Source organism: Stegastes partitus, unplaced genomic scaffold (genome assembly GCF_000690725.1).
Source record: "Stegastes partitus isolate 25-593 unplaced genomic scaffold, Stegastes_partitus-1.0.2 Scaffold792, whole genome shotgun sequence".
NCBI classification, from domain to species: domain Eukaryota; kingdom Metazoa; phylum Chordata; class Actinopteri; family Pomacentridae; genus Stegastes; species Stegastes partitus.
The window spans coordinates 142,985-161,224 of NW_007578523.1; the positions used below are offsets into that span (position 1 = coordinate 142,985).

At 42.7% G+C, this 18,240-nt stretch overlaps 1 protein-coding gene across 1 annotated transcript in view; it reads right to left on the minus strand.

Moving 5' to 3' along the window:
- Window positions 1-4,399: 4,399 nt before the first annotated feature.
- LOC103364905 (sodium/calcium exchanger 1) overlaps window positions 4,400-18,240 on the minus strand; it is a 182,457-nt gene continuing 168,616 nt past the window's right edge. Inside the window, exons 8-11 of the mRNA XM_008292196.1 lie at window positions 17,781-17,966; window positions 16,787-16,876; window positions 10,256-10,359; window positions 4,400-10,095 (exon numbers count right to left, since the gene is read on the minus strand). Of these exons, the coding sequence (XP_008290418.1) occupies window positions 9,823-10,095; window positions 10,256-10,359; window positions 16,787-16,876; window positions 17,781-17,966 (653 nt within the window). The 3' untranslated portion in view covers window positions 4,400-9,822. The remainder of the gene's footprint in view (window positions 10,096-10,255; window positions 10,360-16,786; window positions 16,877-17,780; window positions 17,967-18,240) is intronic.

Consider the following 18,240-nt stretch of genomic DNA (forward strand, 5'->3'; position numbering starts at 1 on the left):
CTCTGCATGCAGAGAATGGCCGCGATCCATCACGGTGGCAGCCCGGGAGGAGGAAACGACGGAGCACGACTCATCTATCAGTCAGCCGCAGTATGACAGGAGAGCTGCTGACCAACTTTCCATCTATCTGTTTATTCCTTTTTAAAAGCTCCGCAGGTTGTAATGGTCTTCTCACAAACTTTGAGCCTCCACGTTGAGTCAGAGGATGGATCTAATTCTTTTGGAGTTGTCAGACAGTTTTCCTTCATCCCGTTATTAATCTTTGACTTTTAGGGTCAAGAAAATAACCGAATGTTACTCAGATTCTGCACAAAATAGAAGAGATCTCTCAGAAAATACCAACCAGGATTGTGCTGTGACTTAAACGTGTGAATATTTGATCGTAGCTCTGAGGAGGTTTGGGGAGTGCAGTGAGCAGCAAACAGCAACAGTGAGACGAGCTGCATGTTAATGGATGTGCAGCACACCTGTATGAATGTGACTGGGCTGTAGGCAGCAACGGTATCTGAAGACCAATTCAGATCATTTTCTGAAGTAAAAATACTGTGAAAAAATACTACACTGCAGGTAGAAATCCTGCATTCAAAACCTTACTTCAATAAAAGTATGCATTACCAAGATAATGTACTATGAGACGTAAAATAGTCCCTGTTATATTTATGCTGTTGTTGGATTCATATTACTGCTGAGTCAAAATGTATGTTGCTTTTTCCCCTATTTTATATTGTTGGGTGGTTTAGTCGACAGCAGTGCATTATTCTCTGTAAGATGAGTGTCGCTGTCACATTAAGCATCTCTAAAAAGTCGATCTTTAAAAGAAATATGGACTATTTTTCATGTAAAGATGATGTTTTAGCTTTGTGACAAGGCATTTTACAGACAATATAAGAGAGTTCTTTACAAATTAGAAGCAGAAGAACGTATGATGCATCATGTGAAAGACGTACATAGTCAGTCCTTATTATTATTACATCTTTATTTTTAGCCTTATTGTACTTTTGTTTTCTTGTCTAGCTGCTGTAACACGTACGTGTTCCTGGTGAGGAATCAATAAACTTATCTTATCCTTTCAGTTTATCTCAAACATTGAAATTGACCAGTTTTGGAGATGAGCGGTTTTCACTCGACAGAAGTTGTATGAAAAAATATTAATATAAAAGCAACTGTCAGACAAGTTTCAAAAAGTAAAGAGATTTGCCTCTAAGATGGAGTAGAAAACTACCTCATGTCTGTGCTTGAGTTGTGGTGAAACCTTTGAGTAAATCTACTTACATTCTGAGCTGAGCAGCAGCTGTGGTTCAGTCACTGTGATGCATGAATCAAACAGGTGAAGCCAATCAGCTGATTCATGCAACAGGTGCTGAGTTTTTACCTTTAAAGGTGTAAGCATGACATCTTTAGGGTGTCAAATCAAGGCCACGTTTACACGTAGCCGGTATTCACAAAAACGGCTCTACGTTTTTTGAAAATAACATCACTTACACCAGATTGTTGTGTTTACACAAACCTGCATAAACACGTCGTTGAGAGCTGCTATGAGCTGCCAGACCTACAGGGGGCAGTGTAACGAGAAGCATAAAGCCATGCTAGCCAATCAGAATCCTGGAATAAACACAACTTCCTGTTACTTCAACGATAATGGAGCAAGGACCGACAGAGAAGTGGAGCTACTTCTAAATGTGGTGTTAGAGAACAAAACAAGTAAAATTCTTGAAAATATTGAGACACGTCAGTCCAAATATATGGATGTAGCCAAACTGCAAACAAGGTCGCACACATGTGATGCTTCTGTCGCTCACTGTGACGTCAGACTCTGCCTCTTCCTGCCGACATGCAAATGTAAAGATGGAGTTTTTCCAAATCCCCATGTTTCAAGTTGTCAGATATGATTGTTTTCGGTGACTCGTAGCTTCGTTTACGTGGAAACCAAAGGCCCACTGAGATATCACTGTTTCTGCTATGTGTAAATGAGCCATAGTCTGACCTCCTCCACTCTCCAGTGGGCTCTGCAGGCCTCCATCACCTCATTTAATGGTGGTGGAGCTGCAATATTGCACTTAGAAAAAAGCAACAGGAGTCCACATTATGAGGTTGTGAGTTGTTGGTAAATACCATCAGCTAACAGAGTATAAATTGGAAAAATTAAGAGCAAAGTGTAGAGTTTTTTTTTCATCAGAAGTGAGAAACCTTTCCCCCAATAAAACTACAAACGATAAACACAACAGCAGCAGAAAATGACAACCGCTCTGCGCGACCTATTTAAACCTGCCACAGAACAGACAGCAGACTTAATTAGCGCATTTAATCACCGCTAATGCTCCCATCCTCTGCTAGACTGAAAGGAACTTTTCTTTTTGACTCAAATGAATAACTTACTTCTTTAGAATTCTCTCTGTCAAAGGAAAGCTTGGTAAATATGTGCGTTAAAGGGAAGAGCGGCGGCGAAAGCAAACACGGAGACAATGCGCGAAGAACCGACAGAATTAATCAGCGGTGATGCAGCCGTCGCCTCCCTCGCTGACACAATGACAGAACAAGTCAGATGACAGTTAATGATGTCGCCCATTCACACAAATGTCATTTTCATCATCTGCAGTCGGAACACATAAAAGAAAATGGATGGAGGTTGAGGGTAAGAAGAAGAAGGAGGCGCACGCCGAAGAGCAATTCCTGTTTGGATTTAAACGCTATAACGCAGATTTGCATAATAAACAAGCTTTTATGTTGAGACTTTATGCAACACAGGCACTGAGCAGAAAGGCAGTGGACTCGCAGGGTCTCTGAAACAGGGTATCCCAAACTTTATTTTACTGGTTTTTATCAGAAGTACCATGTACCATGGAGAGCAGTCACAGTTAGTGGCAACACACATACAACAACTTTCCTCCTATCAGTTGGTGTTCAACGAAAATTAATAAAAAAAAAAAGAAAATTATTACACGCACAAACACACAGAGGAACAGCGGCGAAATAAAAATAAAAAGGACTACCTTCATTATTACAAACAAGCGGTTATTGTTCCATTTTTAAGAAAAAAAAAAACACACCAAATCAAATCGACAAACATGAAATCCCCGACTACACCCTGCGAGAGCGAAGAGAAGGAGGATGGAGAAGGATGTAAAGGAAAAAAAAGATTAAGGAAAAGAAAGAGAAGGATTTAGAAAACCAAGAAAAAAGGTTGAGAATCAGACAGATGGTGACTTACATACAGCGAAGTGATCCTTTGAGCCGGACAGATGGACACACAGGCAGATCTGATGTATGTAAGCGTAGATGGATGTAAGAAGAAACAGGTGAACAAGGAGCCAGCGTGGAGTCCAGATGGAACCAAACCCAGAAAATAACACGAGATGGAAGAGAGGAGGGAAAAAAAAAAATAAACCAGAGAGTGGACGGATGAGGAGAAAAAGGCAGAGATGGAAGCAAACTAACGACTTCTCCAAAAAAGGCAATATATGTCATTCATTGAGTGTAGTGAGTGTTTCCTTTAAATAAATATGTAGAATTAATTCTCTATGGTTAGCGTGATGGCCATACAGTCCACCGCACTCGTAACACTGTACAGTATATACACAATATTATTATTATTATTTCTTTAATGACAAAATAACCTTTAGATGTACATACAGTATTCCTCGTCCTCCGTCAGAGAATACAGCCACGGTATTAGAAGTAGCAAGCAGTGTCTTTTTTTTTATGTGTGTGTGTGTTTTGTCTTTTTGTACAAATAACCCATGCAACTCCCGTATAGATTATTTATTTAAGATACATAACTCCTTTAAGGTCTCATCTCTCATTCAATAACAGCAGATATTGCCTTTTTAACAAAAAAAAAACCTTAATTAATCAATCAGTAATGTGCAAGTTACTCAAGATGTTTAAATTAAAAACAAACTGTTGTTAAGCTCTACGTACATTACAAAAAAAAAAACTGAATAAAAGATGAACGGAAAAACAAAAACCTGAATCTGTACAACATTCAAACCATTTTTCTGTCAACACCCGAGGGGAGGGGAGGGAATGGGATACGATTCTCTATAACTATATACAGACATGTTATCATTCATGCACAGTGTCAACAAGTAGCACATTGACATTCCAAAATATGGAAAACATGGCAAAGGGAGACAAAGGAGGGTTTTAAAAGGAGGGCATTTTAGGGGGTTTGGAGGGAGGGGAAGAAAATACAGAACAAAAGGAAATATCACCGCCTGTTTTCGGTTACTTTGGCAGCAGAGAGAAAGAAAGACAGAGAAAGAGGGCGAAGAGACACAGAGGGACGGATCGGACACCAGAACAATACACATGCTGGGCAGGAGAAGTCCACTTCGATCTCACTGACCCAGAAATCAATGTATGGCTGTAACTTCATGTTTTTTTTTCCTTTTTTAAAATTTTCTTCTTCCTCCTCCACGTCTTCCTTTTCCTCCTTCTTCTCCTTATTAACATCCTCTCACATTGTACTTTAAGGGTAGAGAATAGCTCTGGTAATGTTTTTTTTCTTTTTCCAACATTTTTCGCTTTCAGCCGAGACGTCTCAGCGTGACGTCGCTCGGCTCGTACCAGCAGGGGCGTTTGTCCTTCAGGGTTTTTTTTCTCGCTCGTTTCGTCTGTCTGTTGCGTTTATTTATTCCTCAGTCTGTCGGACGGACAGTCAGTTAAGGAGCGAACGAGGCAACAAAAACGTCGACCTTTACATTAGAAGCAACATCGTTAATGGTTCACAACTGATTCAACACCACTGTACTTTTTTTTGTTTTTGTTGTTTTTTTTTTTTTACATCAGGTACATCATTATTATTGTGTAAATTAAAAAAAACAAAACAAAACTGTCGTTGTTTACATCAGAAGCAACTCTGCTAATGAAACAACACGATAGCCGTTTCACACAAGAACCAGTGCAATGCTTTTTCCTTCCCTCTTCTTCAAACCCCGCCGCAGAGGAATCAGATATGTTTCTACTCTTTGCTCGCTCGTAGTGTTTATATGTACAGCGGTGGCTCAGCTAAACCTGTGACTCGTCGAACCTCGGAAGCCGAGGCAGGAAGCTAAATTCTGCAAAACCGACTCTTTCCTGGGACGAGTTGCTTTAGAGGAGCCCGGTTGTGGACGTACAATCGTGGCAGGTAAACCGTGCAAACCTGTAAGTCTGCAGCCGACATGTTGTTTTTTTTTTTAGCTTCCCACCTCGGTTTGAACTCGACCCGCCACGAGCTTCACACCCGACTAAAGTAGATACACTGAGAGAGGCGGTGCAACGAAGCCGGTGCAGCGAAACAGCTAATCTGGCATTAATTTAAAAAAAAGAAAAAGAAAAAAAAATTGTCTGGAAAAATTTGTGCAACAAATTAATTTGATGCAAACGACTACATTACTGCAAGCATTTCATTCCTGCTCACTCAGGAGCGTTCGATCTAACAAATTAGGTAGCGGGCACGTTTTAAGTAAATACAACACGGCTTAGATAGTCTGTACCTTGTTGAACGTACTCAAAAAGTGATGGAAACAGCTTCCATAATGTTTTTTTTGCGCAAGCTAGCATAACTCTTTTTTTATTTCATTTATTTTTTTTTACAGTGTATAAACCTTCAGCTCCATGCCAGTGAAGAGACAAATACATACAAATTTAAATAGAAAGATTCGGGTTAGGTTAGAACAACGTCAAGGCTCTTTTTGTCCCTTTTTTTTTTCAGATTATTAATGCAATATGAAGAATATTTGGTGTTCTAAGAAAGATCCACTGGTTAGAAAACCCTTTACAGTTTGGACTGCAAGTATTAAGTTTCTGATAGAAAGATTTCCCTTTGGCAAAACAGGGGTAAACTGCCACTCCAAGGCCTTCGCACGAGAACAGCTACGCTAATGGAGAGCCCTGTATCGCGGCGAGTTTGGCAAACGCAAGTGATGCGACGTCTCGTTTCGATTTCAGGTTGGCCGTCCCGATTAAGTCGGCTTCTGAGTCGCTCTCAAACTGTACGAGCGTCGTAGTGCAACAGAGCGAAACGTTCGTCCTGCAGTCGTTCTAAACCGACAGATGGGCTGTTGTACGTCTGAGAAGTTGCCTTGGAAACTGTTTGGAAAAGGGCAGGCACTTTCAGCAAACACCCAGGAAGGTGATTAGACGAACCATCTGTTTATCACCATCTATCGTTGGCTAATTCACGCCTACAACTCGCTGCCAATAGTTCCTCGCAGGACGCTGCCGGTCGGTCCAAACAGCTGTGGATCGAGCTCGAAGCCCGACAAAGACGCAGTTCTCGTGAGAGTCCAGCTGCCTCGTAAGGTAAAGAGTTCTCCTTTGGCGGTTCCAAATTTTTTTTACCAAAACTTATCACATTTCATCCTCAGTTTGATTTGCCAAACTCGCCCGATCCAGGGCTCGGCTCGGCTCTACTCTCTCACAGGGGTTGAAAGCTGTCTAGACTGTTGCTAAGTTTAAAATGGATCACATCTAGCCCAGACTACTGACTTCACAGATGACATTTAAAATACTATTATTGTATTATACATCAAGTAAAAAATACACGACACCAGAAGGGAGATTCGAGCCAATTCAGATGCATATTTTTAACAAACTAATACGTAGTAAGTTTAGTGAACACTGAGATCTCTGTGGTTTCAGCTGGATGAGGACAAATAGTTAACAGTCTGAAGTCCAAACCACTCGGACAGATTTTGGGTTAGGATGTTTTTAATCTCTTATTTGTCTAATACTGAATCATAAAAGAGGATTCCCAGTCCGTTAGCGTCTGATAATGTTTGTCAGTCTCATGCTTTGGTTCTTTTGACTGCTGCGTGAAAAGTTTCCTCGTGTCCGGGGTTTTTTCAGAGAGGCTTGGCTGTTGCCTGACATCATGTTTGGTAACTAGTGTCTGGAGACAGCACACACCTGGTGTTTTCACAACCTCCTGTTAATCCGTCTTTTCCTAGATGCTGTCAGAGCCCCTTTCCCACCGCGCACATAGACCAAGCTGAAGAATTATTCGTAGATCCTGTGTGGACCTGTATCATAAAGTGAGATTGGATGTTTTAATCAGAGCAGATCACCGTCGCTAATGAGCATCATCTCACTGTGCAAACAGACTCATTAATTCCACCAGCTCTACTTTGCTTCTCGTGATATCAGAGGATAAACCTGCTCTGGAGATGACGTTGGGAGCTCCACGGTGATCATTGTAAATACTATTGGAGATATTTGAACTCAGCTCACTTCACTTCCATCACCAGAAGTGACTCATCTGGTCAGATCATGGTTCTAAAATCGTGTTACCTCGTATAAAACAGCCTCTTCTTCATCTGGTGGTATTGCATTGTTTCTTAAGGTTATATTTTGGCCGTTTTATTGCCTTTATTGGACAGGAACAGTGAGGATAAACAGGAGAATATGGGGGACAGAGCAGGGCAGGCACAGGATCCAACTTTAGTGGCATTTGCACCTATTTATAGTCTACGTCCCAACAGCTGGGCTATGGGATCGCCCGGCATTGCATATTTTGATAATAAGCAACTTGGTTATGCAGGACGGACTTCCTGGACTATTGAGATGGAATCACTTTTTGATACAGGACCCGGACGTTTCTGTGAGTTTGGATGTTTTCCGACATACTTAAGCAGTCAAATGAGATGTCAAACTATGTCCTAATCCTCGTTATTAGCGTGTTATTGTCTCCAAACCTCTGTGAGCTCGGCTGTTTGAGATCAGATGTCCTCTGTGTTAGTTGCCCCCGCAGGACGATTGAAGCAGAACAGTATTTACCCCTATCTGTTAGTGAGCCGACAGAGAACGAATCATATTTAAGCTGTTCTTTCATTTTAAACGTGACAATTGGCGGCAGAACTAAAGTGTTAACGGCATTAAGGAGTGACTACACGGACTGCATTGTGGTTCTTTATTCAAAAGCAAACCCTCACCCTTAAATAAAGAAATAATATAAAGTCGGACGCTAATTGCATCCTTTGGGTTAAGGCCTTCATGATCCAGCCTGAAGGCTAGTGTATTTAGGCATATTAATGAGCAGGGGTGGCCTGGGAAAGACCACAGCATGGATAATCAGTGGGTTTTTTTGGAATAAAGCTGACCGCAGTTATTAAAACCGGGAAAGACTCCTAAGAGGAAAGGCTCCAAGCCTCGTCTGACTGAGCACTTTGGTCGCTTTTTCCGATATTTGGGTAATTCTGGACCCTTTGTCTGATAATATAATGAAGATTATGTCATACGGTCTGGGTTTTATCTGTTATTATTAACTGAGGAGTCAGTGAGTAAGGTTTTGCAGTATGAACCCCTGTTAAACAGCCCCCCAATGACCAATCCAGGTGAAGTATTATAAACCGAGGGTCAGGGTTAGGGATTAGTGGTTGTTTGTTACAAAGCCCTTGAGGATTTCGATTGGTCCACTGACCAGCCAGGGGGAGGTGCTTAAGACACACGGGGGATATATCGACTGAAGCTGTTGAGTTAAACCAAGCGGCGTCGGAGTGAGATAAACGACGACGGAGACAGTTAGGAAACACGAGGCCGGAGAGGTTTCACGGAGGGCGGCGCCTACGTTTTTTCAGTCTATTGCAGTGTTATGGCTGACGAATGATGGCGGTAACCTCATCGGTGGAAAACCAGGTAACAGATTTCCACAGTTTTAAAAAAAAGAAACAAACACACGTTAGATTTACCTAGATATTTATGCAATGATAATAGCTTCTCTAACAGTTTTAAACGGTAGAGCGGCCGTTCTGTCCTCCCAGACGCGGCCTTATTAAAGGTAAAAGCACACTAACCCCTTCTCGATTCAAATTAGACCTTAAATCATTTACATCTACAGTATAAAGCAACAGAAAGAGGGCCCGTTCAGGAGCGCATGGCGTAACCAAGACATTCAGAAGGAAAACAGTGGAGCTGCAAGTGTACGTCCAGCTCTTTTTGTATTTACACGTCTAACCTCGGGGACGTTCCGCCTCGCCGAATGTGCCCCCTCTCGCCAAAGAGTCAGCGTTTCTACAGGCTGCTGGGAGAGTCGGAAAAAGACCTCAAAGCGTTTCCCGTCTCACGAGGCGACAGCAAAAAAACGAGAGGCGTTTAGTTTTTTTTTTGTTGTTGTTGTTTTTTCACAGTACTTGACCATCTTCCCACAACACACAAGCACAGAAACACACTGCCACGCACCAGCACGCACACAGTTTGTCGTCAGTTAAACGGCGACGCATCCGGTTCCTTCAGTGTCGTCTGGTCATGCACTACACCGCCGATGCAGTCTTTTTCTGTCTCACTCGTGCCTGTTGCTGTAGCCGGACGCTGGAGACGCTCCCCGTGGCGGAGGATCGATGTGGTTGCTGATGTTGGAGCCTCACATCCCGGTTAGGAGCTTTAAACCTCTGTTTGATGTCTGTATGGTTGAATCAGCTGGGACACATTATTTCTTTGCCTGTGTGTTTGCAACTATAGGGATGATGTGTTTAAAATGTTAGCGGGATTAAGACAAGGTTTGGATTCGTAGAGTGAGACAAAAAAAATGTATTCCTTTGCTTATTTCCCCGTCATGTTTCCATCTTCTGAGCGATCTCTCTAGCTCCTAGGACTCTCGTGTTTATTGTTGTCCTTCCATGCATCCGTGCTTCCTTCCATTCTCTTTTTAGATGCTTTGACGCGTCCTCCAGTCCTTCATCTGTACATCCATCCATTCATCCGTCATTCAGTCTATTGCGGAAAAGGTAGGGAGCGATAGATCAACGAGACAGCCTTCATTTCCATATCCACCCATTCATCCACCTCCCCCTGGTTTCTTCCTCCACTTCTGTCTCACCCTTCCCTTCGTCGTCTCCCGTCGTCTTAGAAGCCCTGGATGTGGCAGTAGGCCTCCAGCGAGGAGAAAAGAATGTAGAGGAGCCACAGGCTGACGAACAGCATGGTGGTCAGGGCCTTCGCAGTCCGGGGCCCGCCCAGCTCTCCACCGATCTCTGGTCGCCGTCGGTACATCAGCGTGGCGACGCTGATAAAGGCAAAGATGGTGAAGAGTGTGACGGAGAAAGCCAGCGTGCCGGGATCCACCTTGAAATCCTCCCCCTTGCTGTTGTGGTAGATGGCGGCGATGGACCACGCCACCTGTCCAGCAAAATCACAGACGGAAGAGTTAAAGAAGTGCACTCACTCAAAACCACAACTATGACTAATGCAAGATTATAATTACAGCAAGATGACAAGTGCTGCTGCATTTCCACGAGCTGTCAGTGAACCAGTCGTTAATAGCAGGAGACGGACTCACCCCAATGCCCAGGAAAACATTGACGGCATTGGATCCTGTCACATTACCGATGGATGCGTCTGCGTACTGGTCCTGGATAGCAGCTACCTTACTGGCAAATGTATCTGGATGGAGAAGGCAAAGGAGGAGGAGAGATCAGACACGCCACCAACACAACATATCCCTGTTTATGGATAATCAAGAAAGAGCGATAATGGATAGTTTGCACCAATAGATCTTGTTGATATATTGGCAGCATGTAAAATCAGTTAACGAGGCTGCTTCGTTAATAAGGATTACTGTAAGTGAACATAGAGGAGTAATGATGTCAACAAGTCATAGGACGCTCTGCAGTAAAGTCTTCACTGTTCGCTGTAAAACCGACTTTTCCGGGAGAAATACAGCGATGAAACTTTGACCTTTTCCCTCGAGCCACCACAAAGTCAGATTTTAATTAAGCCCCTCCTGATTACTAATAACGAGAGGAATGAAACTCTTGATTCTGGCGACGAAGAAAGTACAGGCTTCTGAGGGGATGATCGGGCCTCGGAGGAGTGGCCGTGCATCTCACTGAATAACACCAAAAAAAAAAAGTACAAAAACATAAAGTCCTCCTGATTTAATGCTTCGCGGTGCAAACAGATTTACACCTGTTGTCCAACTCCTGACCTCTGAGCGCAGTCAATCGCCAGTTACACAAGACTGCAGCGACAGAGAAGGACGCCCTTGACAAACGCAGAACACTTATAATTATTAACACAGAACACTGTGCAAATCCTGTTTTCCGCATTCAGACAGGGAACCTTAAATTAGAAACCGCAATCTTTAATCCTGTTACAGTGTTCCTTCACTGGCAGCCAGCACGGGCAGGATTTGGTCCAAGATCAATAATTTACAACGGCTGAATCTCCGTTTGCAGGGACAGACAAATCTTTGGCCTGGCAGCTCATCAGCGTTGTGCTGCTTGGACCCAAAAAAAAATAAAAAATTTCCCCTGGTTTGCCAAACTACGGCGGCTCCAAAGGGGGACGGGACTCTGCCAGATCACAACAATAGGCTCTTCGGTTAGCAAATATCCAAACGGTCAGTTAGCGCTCTATTCTCTTGCTAATTTTTCTGGCCATCTTCTCTTTGTTCTTCTCTTTCATCTGCCAGATACAGCAAGAGGAGATAAAAAAAAAAACAGAGCAAAAAGCAAGGAAGTGAAGGATAGAAAGAGGAGGAAGGAAGGGCTTTCTGGAAGTGTCAGCCAAACTGGCGGTGGAAAAGAGGATGCTGGGAAGGCCGAGACAATGGGCTAATGAAAGAGGCGTCCCGCAAAGACACATCTCCCCATCCGCCCTGAAGCTTTAGGCGCCGTCCTGCCGCCGTCGAGGCTCTGCTCATGTGTTTTCTGTGTAACGTGTCACACATGTACGCCGGTTTCTGAGTGTGTTTGCACCACCTGGGTCCAATCTGACGCCGTGCCTCCACCAGCTGGCAGCGACCCGCATGTCTGTGCATCAATTGGTCTTTGAGTGCTCGCGAGGCTGATCGAGTGGGCGAGTGCGTGGGCGCTCGCGGTGTGTGTGTGTGTGTGTGTGTGTGTGTGTGTGTGTTTGCGAAACAGGTTCCACTCTGCAGCTCCTTCTGTGAGAGCGACGCCTCCCCTGAGAGCTTTCTGCCCTTTTCCTCTGCCTCTCTGTCAATCAACCAATCTCTCGCCTCTCTTTCAACCTCATTCTCCTTCTTCTCCTCCCCCCCCCCTCACTCTCTTCTGCCCCTGTTTCCCCCTGTTGCCTCTTAAAATGGAATGACACATCGGGGAGCATCGACGTGCTCATAAAAATCTGGCACTTTCTCTGCTATGTCGAATGTTCTCTCTGGTGTTGGCGACAGAGGAAAGATTGAAACCGGAGTTACCGCCTCGCAGTTGTGTGCCTCCACCAACCAGAGAAGTCGTCGTTTACGTCCATGTTTCTGACTTATGGTGCTGAATAATGACCAGAAAAGGGTTTTTTCATTACAGTGCAATGTCACAGTAAAGCTGACCTGTGAGCTCTTGGATATAATCATCACTTTACACTGTTGGAAATGCATGTTGAGTTTCAACACCAAGGTTTAATCAGTTCATCCTTGAAGCCAAGCAAAGGCTTTCTGAAGATATCGCATTCACAAGAATGGAACGAACAGATGCAAGGACGGACGGACAACTTGAAAACATAACTTTTTACACTATAAATTTGAACAAAATCTGTAATTTTTAGAGAATAAAACCCTTAATTTTTAGGCAATTGTGCCACATCATGTGACATTATAGCAATTTCCCATTTATTTTTTTCCTAAATTTTATATTTTCACTGACAACTTCATGGTTTTTTACGTATTATGACAGTAAAAACTACAGTTATGTAGCATCATTTAGGGTGATGTCTACTATGGTGATACACTCTTTTGATTTCATGGTATGCAGTGGGACAGTTCTCAACCGTACTTTCTACATTTGCACACTTTTGCATCGTCACAGTGGCCGTTGATCATCAAAATATCAGTTCATTGTTAAGTCTAAATGAACTTTAGTGCAAAAATGGGGCAACATGATGGCATTTCCCATGAATTTTACCAAAATACTACATTAGTACCATAAAACTGTGTGTTTTCTACATATCATGACCATATAAACGAGCATTTCTTGATTTACGGTGATTCAACATATCTTCTACAGTGATATACCACTGTGGGATTTCCTGGTATGCTGTGGTAGAGTTTTTAACTGTATGTTATATTTGTCACAGTGACCTCTGACCACCAAAATCTAGTCAGTTCATTGTTGAGTCCATGTTGACATTTGTGCCCAATTTGAAGCTATTCGCAGCAGGTAGGTTGAGGTGGCAGTCTAAAGTCACAATCTAATCAGCTCAATGTTTATTCCAGTTGAAATCCCCAAAAGCAATTCATCAGCGATTCTATTCACGAGTTCAGATATGCCCGAAAGCCTGTTCAGTGAAGTCACAGTGACTTTTGAGCACCAAAAATCTAACCAGTTCATCGCTGAGTCCGTATGGATGTTTGTGCCAAATGTGAAGAAATTCCCTCCAGGTGTTGAAGAGATATTACGTTCACAGGGTGACAGACGGACAGACGGACGAGTCAAAAACAAAGAGCCTCTGGCAGCTGTTGGCGGTGCAGAATCCTCTGAGGACCACGAATGAACGGATAGAACAGGCCAACGAGTCAGAGCAGACACCAGACGATATGTTAGGAGGACAGTTTAAAATCTTCTTCCTGGGATATAAGATGTTGAGGCAAATTTCAACAATTTCCCTGAGGTTTGCACCAAAGGGATCAATAAAGTTCTATTCTATTCTATTCTATTCTATTCTATTTTGTTCTCACTGACAGTCATGGCCAAACTTTTTCAAGGTATGTAGTTCTGGAAAAGAGCGCTGGACGACTGAAATGCTGTTTTCGGGTTCTTTGAGTTTCTCATTTTGCAATTTTGACCGAGAGGAGTTTAATCAATATCCACGTTGCCAATATTCTGATAAAGATTGCGTTTGTAGCAGCAACTGATGAAAGAAAAAAGAACAATCAGTCCCCAACAGAGAGGCAGACGTCTCCTATTTACCTTTTTGTATTTTCATTGCCTTGTAACAGTTAAAAGCATTACATTTCCTACAAGCTGATTAACCGTTTCATAATAATTATCAAAGTAGATTGAGCTAATTTCCCTCTCTGCTGTATGATCTAATTCAGTAGAAGTCCATATTCCTCCTCACGTCTTTCATCTCCGTCCCTTTAAGCCCGTAAAGCCGCCACATAAAAATAGACCTGAAATATCACGCTGTGATAATAAATGCTGAATAGATGCTCCACTGTCCAGAGTGCTCCCATTTTCCTTATGTAACTTGTTTATCCCACCGAACTCCGCGGTGCTTTTTCTCAGTTTGAATGTGTTGATTGAATTTCTGAGGCCAACATGAAATGATACATGGTACACCGAAAACATCGCGTGGACTCATAAACAGACGTTTCTCCCGAATCTCCAAACCCGCAAACAAATTTCAGTTTCTGGAGTTCCTAATTCTCTTTTAACAGCTTCACTTCTTCACTTGTTTTGCTTCCTCCGGTTGCTCTGTACGTGTGTGTGCGCGTTAGCCTAGCAAACTGTGATAAACGAGGTTAATCACGGTGGAACCGCAGCGCAGGATGGGTTTTATTAACTGTAATAGCCACAGAACTGGAGGTCTGTTTCTTTGTGCTAGTGTGTGTGTGTGTGTGTGTGTGTGTGTGTGTGTGTGTGTGTGCAGGCCACAGGAGGTTGTGTTAATAAGGCTGAGAGCCTCAGAAAGGCTGAACCACTTTGTTTCCATTCGGCAGCTCTACACACCGCCTGCAAGTCTGTGTGTGTGTGTTTCAAGCAGCTGTGTGTATGCGTTTTTCCACAAATACAGCATTTTATTGTGTGCGTGTGTAAAATACAAGTGTACGTATACAGTGTGCGTGTGCGTGAAATAGTATATAACACATCACTCGTATCCCCGAGCTCCATAAATGGGAGGACAGAGACCACCTGAGCCTGACATGACAAATAGCCTGATGCTAATAACACACGGTGGTCACAGGAGCAGTATCAGTGTGTGTGTGTGTGTGTGTGTGTGTGTGTGTGCAAGTCTCCGTCAAGCTCTATTGCGCTGCAGGTATATGAGTGTCTGACTCCAAAAGGTACACAGTTGTCTGCAGCTTATACATCTTGCATTGCATCATGTGCTGTATGTCATGTGTAGCGAGTGTGTTTGTGTGTGTTTGTGTGTGATAACTGGGGCCAAGGTCTAAAACGTATTAAGCCAGCCGTTGCAGTTCTTCATGTTTAGAGGATGATCCATGGAGCTGTCTGCAGACCGCCCGGCTTCGTCTTAAAGGCTTCCACAAAGATAAAAAAACATCGGGGGGACTGGGAACCAGTGGGTCGGTCGTGGTGAAAACTCTCTCGGTGAACAGCAGGAAAAAAAAATACGAGCTGTGTGGTCTATTCAGTTTTGCTTGTGAGTGTATTTTTCTTGATGTTTAAATGGCTTACGGACGGAAACGAAGCGTCGGACACGTAGAGATGCATCTTTTATTTACAGTCTGGATGGAAATTTGTGCCACCATAAAGTGAATCTGAACATATTTAAAATCGAATTGCTCACTAGAATAATTAAAATAAAAATTTGAGATTAAATTACATAATTTGAATTTATATTTATTAAATTGTCCAATAAACTTGGACAAAGTAACTGATGGGTGTGTCTGACTGGAGAACATGTGGACAGTGATGCTGACGTGTTAATTATAAGCTCGCCCTGCCCTAAAACATACCCTGCTTTATCATCTGTTTCACCCCAAATTCATCCATCCATCATCTATACACCACTTCATCCTCACTAGGGTCATGGGGGGCTGGAGTCTATCCCAGCTGACTCAGGGTGAAGGCAGGTTCACCTGGACAGGTAACCAGTCTATCACAGGGCTACACTTAGAGACAGACAACCAAGCACACTCACATTCACACCTACGGACAATTTACAATCACCAATTAACCTCAGCATGTTTCTGGACTGTGGGAGGAAGCCGGAGAACCCGGAGAGAACCCACACTGCACGGGGAGAACATGCAAACTGAAAGATCCCGGGTGTCCTCACAGTGCTAACCACCGAGCCACCTTGCAGCCAAATTCAACCATAATTTGCAAAATGAACATCATCCAATACTGAAGGAGCCCTAAAAATAGCAACTTGTTACCTTAATTAACATTTTCTTAACAGGTTTATGGTCTTAACTGCTATTCTCAAGTCTGCTTCAAGACAACGTGATGTTCATTTAGTAAAACGTGGTCCTATAGAGAGTAAATTAGATGATAGAGCACAGCAGTCTATCAGTAACTGACACGTTGTTATCCTATCAACATGCACAGCATCCTCAAGTTCATTTGGTTCCAACAGAACAAGATGGCAACGTCCAAATGCCAAACTTCAGACAGTCAACAAACCAGTTAGTGACGCACCGATCACTACATCCATGTTTTCTATGCTTGTATCTACACAGACACCCTTTTTTCTCTAACTTTGCCACAACTTTGCATGTAGTAACTTAACTCCCTTTTCTATTACAGATGACTGATTTGTTTGATTGTTGTTCAAAAGAGCTTTAATGAGCCGTTTATGAAACAGTCATTAATGCACTCTGTAAAGCCGTCTCCTTTAATCTGCAGAATACACACTGGAGAAAAGAAATGGGAATTCTCAAGCTTCTGGAAATGGGAAGAAAAAATAAAGCAAAGAACCGAAAATGTCAGCGTACTCTCCCTGAAGGGGATCGCTGATGAACACAAATCTATTCCTAAATTGAAGACCGTGGGATATTATATGCTCATAATGACCTTATGAAACTAAATGCCAAATGTAGAGAGAGGAAAAGTTTTGATTAAAGATGGCGGGAAGTCCGACAGCGGTGAGATCTACGGTTATTAAAACAACTGAAGAGTCGGACTCATCTCTGAGCACACATACATGTACATGAACACGTGCTCACCTGGTACGGAGGTTCCCAACGCGACGAATACGACCGCCGTGACCGAGTCTTTCAGACCCACTGTGCAGCCAAAGTGAGAGGCCAGGTCCCCTGTAATGACATTAAATACAATTAGAACTCATAAAGAAAACTTTTAAAAATGCTAAATGTTGTTTATTCACAGATGTGCCCCATGACGATCAACCCTCGACACCCCAAAGCCCATGAGCAGATCTGAAAGGCGTGTTCGCTTTGACTTATTCATCATATTTTACTCTATTTGGGACAGAAACTGTAAAAGAATCTGTGCAATATCAATATAATCTGTACACAATCGTAGTTCTTAGATCAGTGTTGTCTACTCATGGACTAATCTGTGCAATATTGTTTTTTTTTACCATATAATTATGTGAAATGTCTTGTTTAGTCAGATTTTTCCACTGATATGCTCTACATGTTTGCACTCTCACCTTTGCTGATGTAACCCTGCACATTTCTCCACTGTGAGATTAGTAAGGGTTTATCTTATCTAATCTTATCTTGACAATTGTTGGATTTTCCCCACAGTCCTTGAACTACACACTTGTGATGTGCCCTTCATTCGGAAAACCAAATCTGAGCTTAAAATTGTTTAATAAATGACTTTATTTTACATTTCTCTTGTAAAAATCATGTCCAATTCAGAGAAAACTAGATTAGACACTTGTAGACACTTGACACAAATGCTGTACATGTTGATTTTAAGTCCTTTCTAAATGTTATGAGTTTTAAAAAAATGAAGAAATTCACCCGTCTTTACTTCTTTTTACAACTTATGGCAATATAGACATGATTGTATTGTTGTTATGAAGGTGTTGGATCTTATATTGCAGTAAAAAATGAGCCCACAGTTGCTAAAAACACTGTGGTGCTATTTGGGGTTCAGAGGATTAAAAAAAAGAATCCATTCAATAATCATGTTTGGATTTGCCCAAATCTACTGTCGCTGCTCAAAATGCAAACGTTAACGGCTCACCAATGATGGCGGTGAGCAGTCCGATCATGCAGATGGAGACGACGAAGCAGGCCCAGCCGTTCCAGTACTCTGTGGGCGGGACGAAGGCGAACAGAACCTTCCAGAACACGGTGAGGAAGTGCATGACGTAGTCGAAACACGACGGCAGCTTCTCCTCGCCGCACTCCTCATCGTCGTCATCCTCACCTGGGAGACAACGAAGAACAAAGGTAGAGTTTAAACAAAGTGCTAATTGTTGACATGAAAAAAGCTTGTTAAGTTATTTAGGCTACAGAAGCTTCGATATCCTCCGTCCATGAATAAACCAGATTACAGGATGCATCTGTCTGCAGGGAACGGTGTAGAAGTGAAGCACAGGTGCAGGTAGAAGGTCTGCCATGTAGAGGTTTGTTGAACTTGCTGAAGGCGGACAAATGGTGGTTAATAAGGAGTGTTTTTGAATGTAACTACAAGGTGTGAC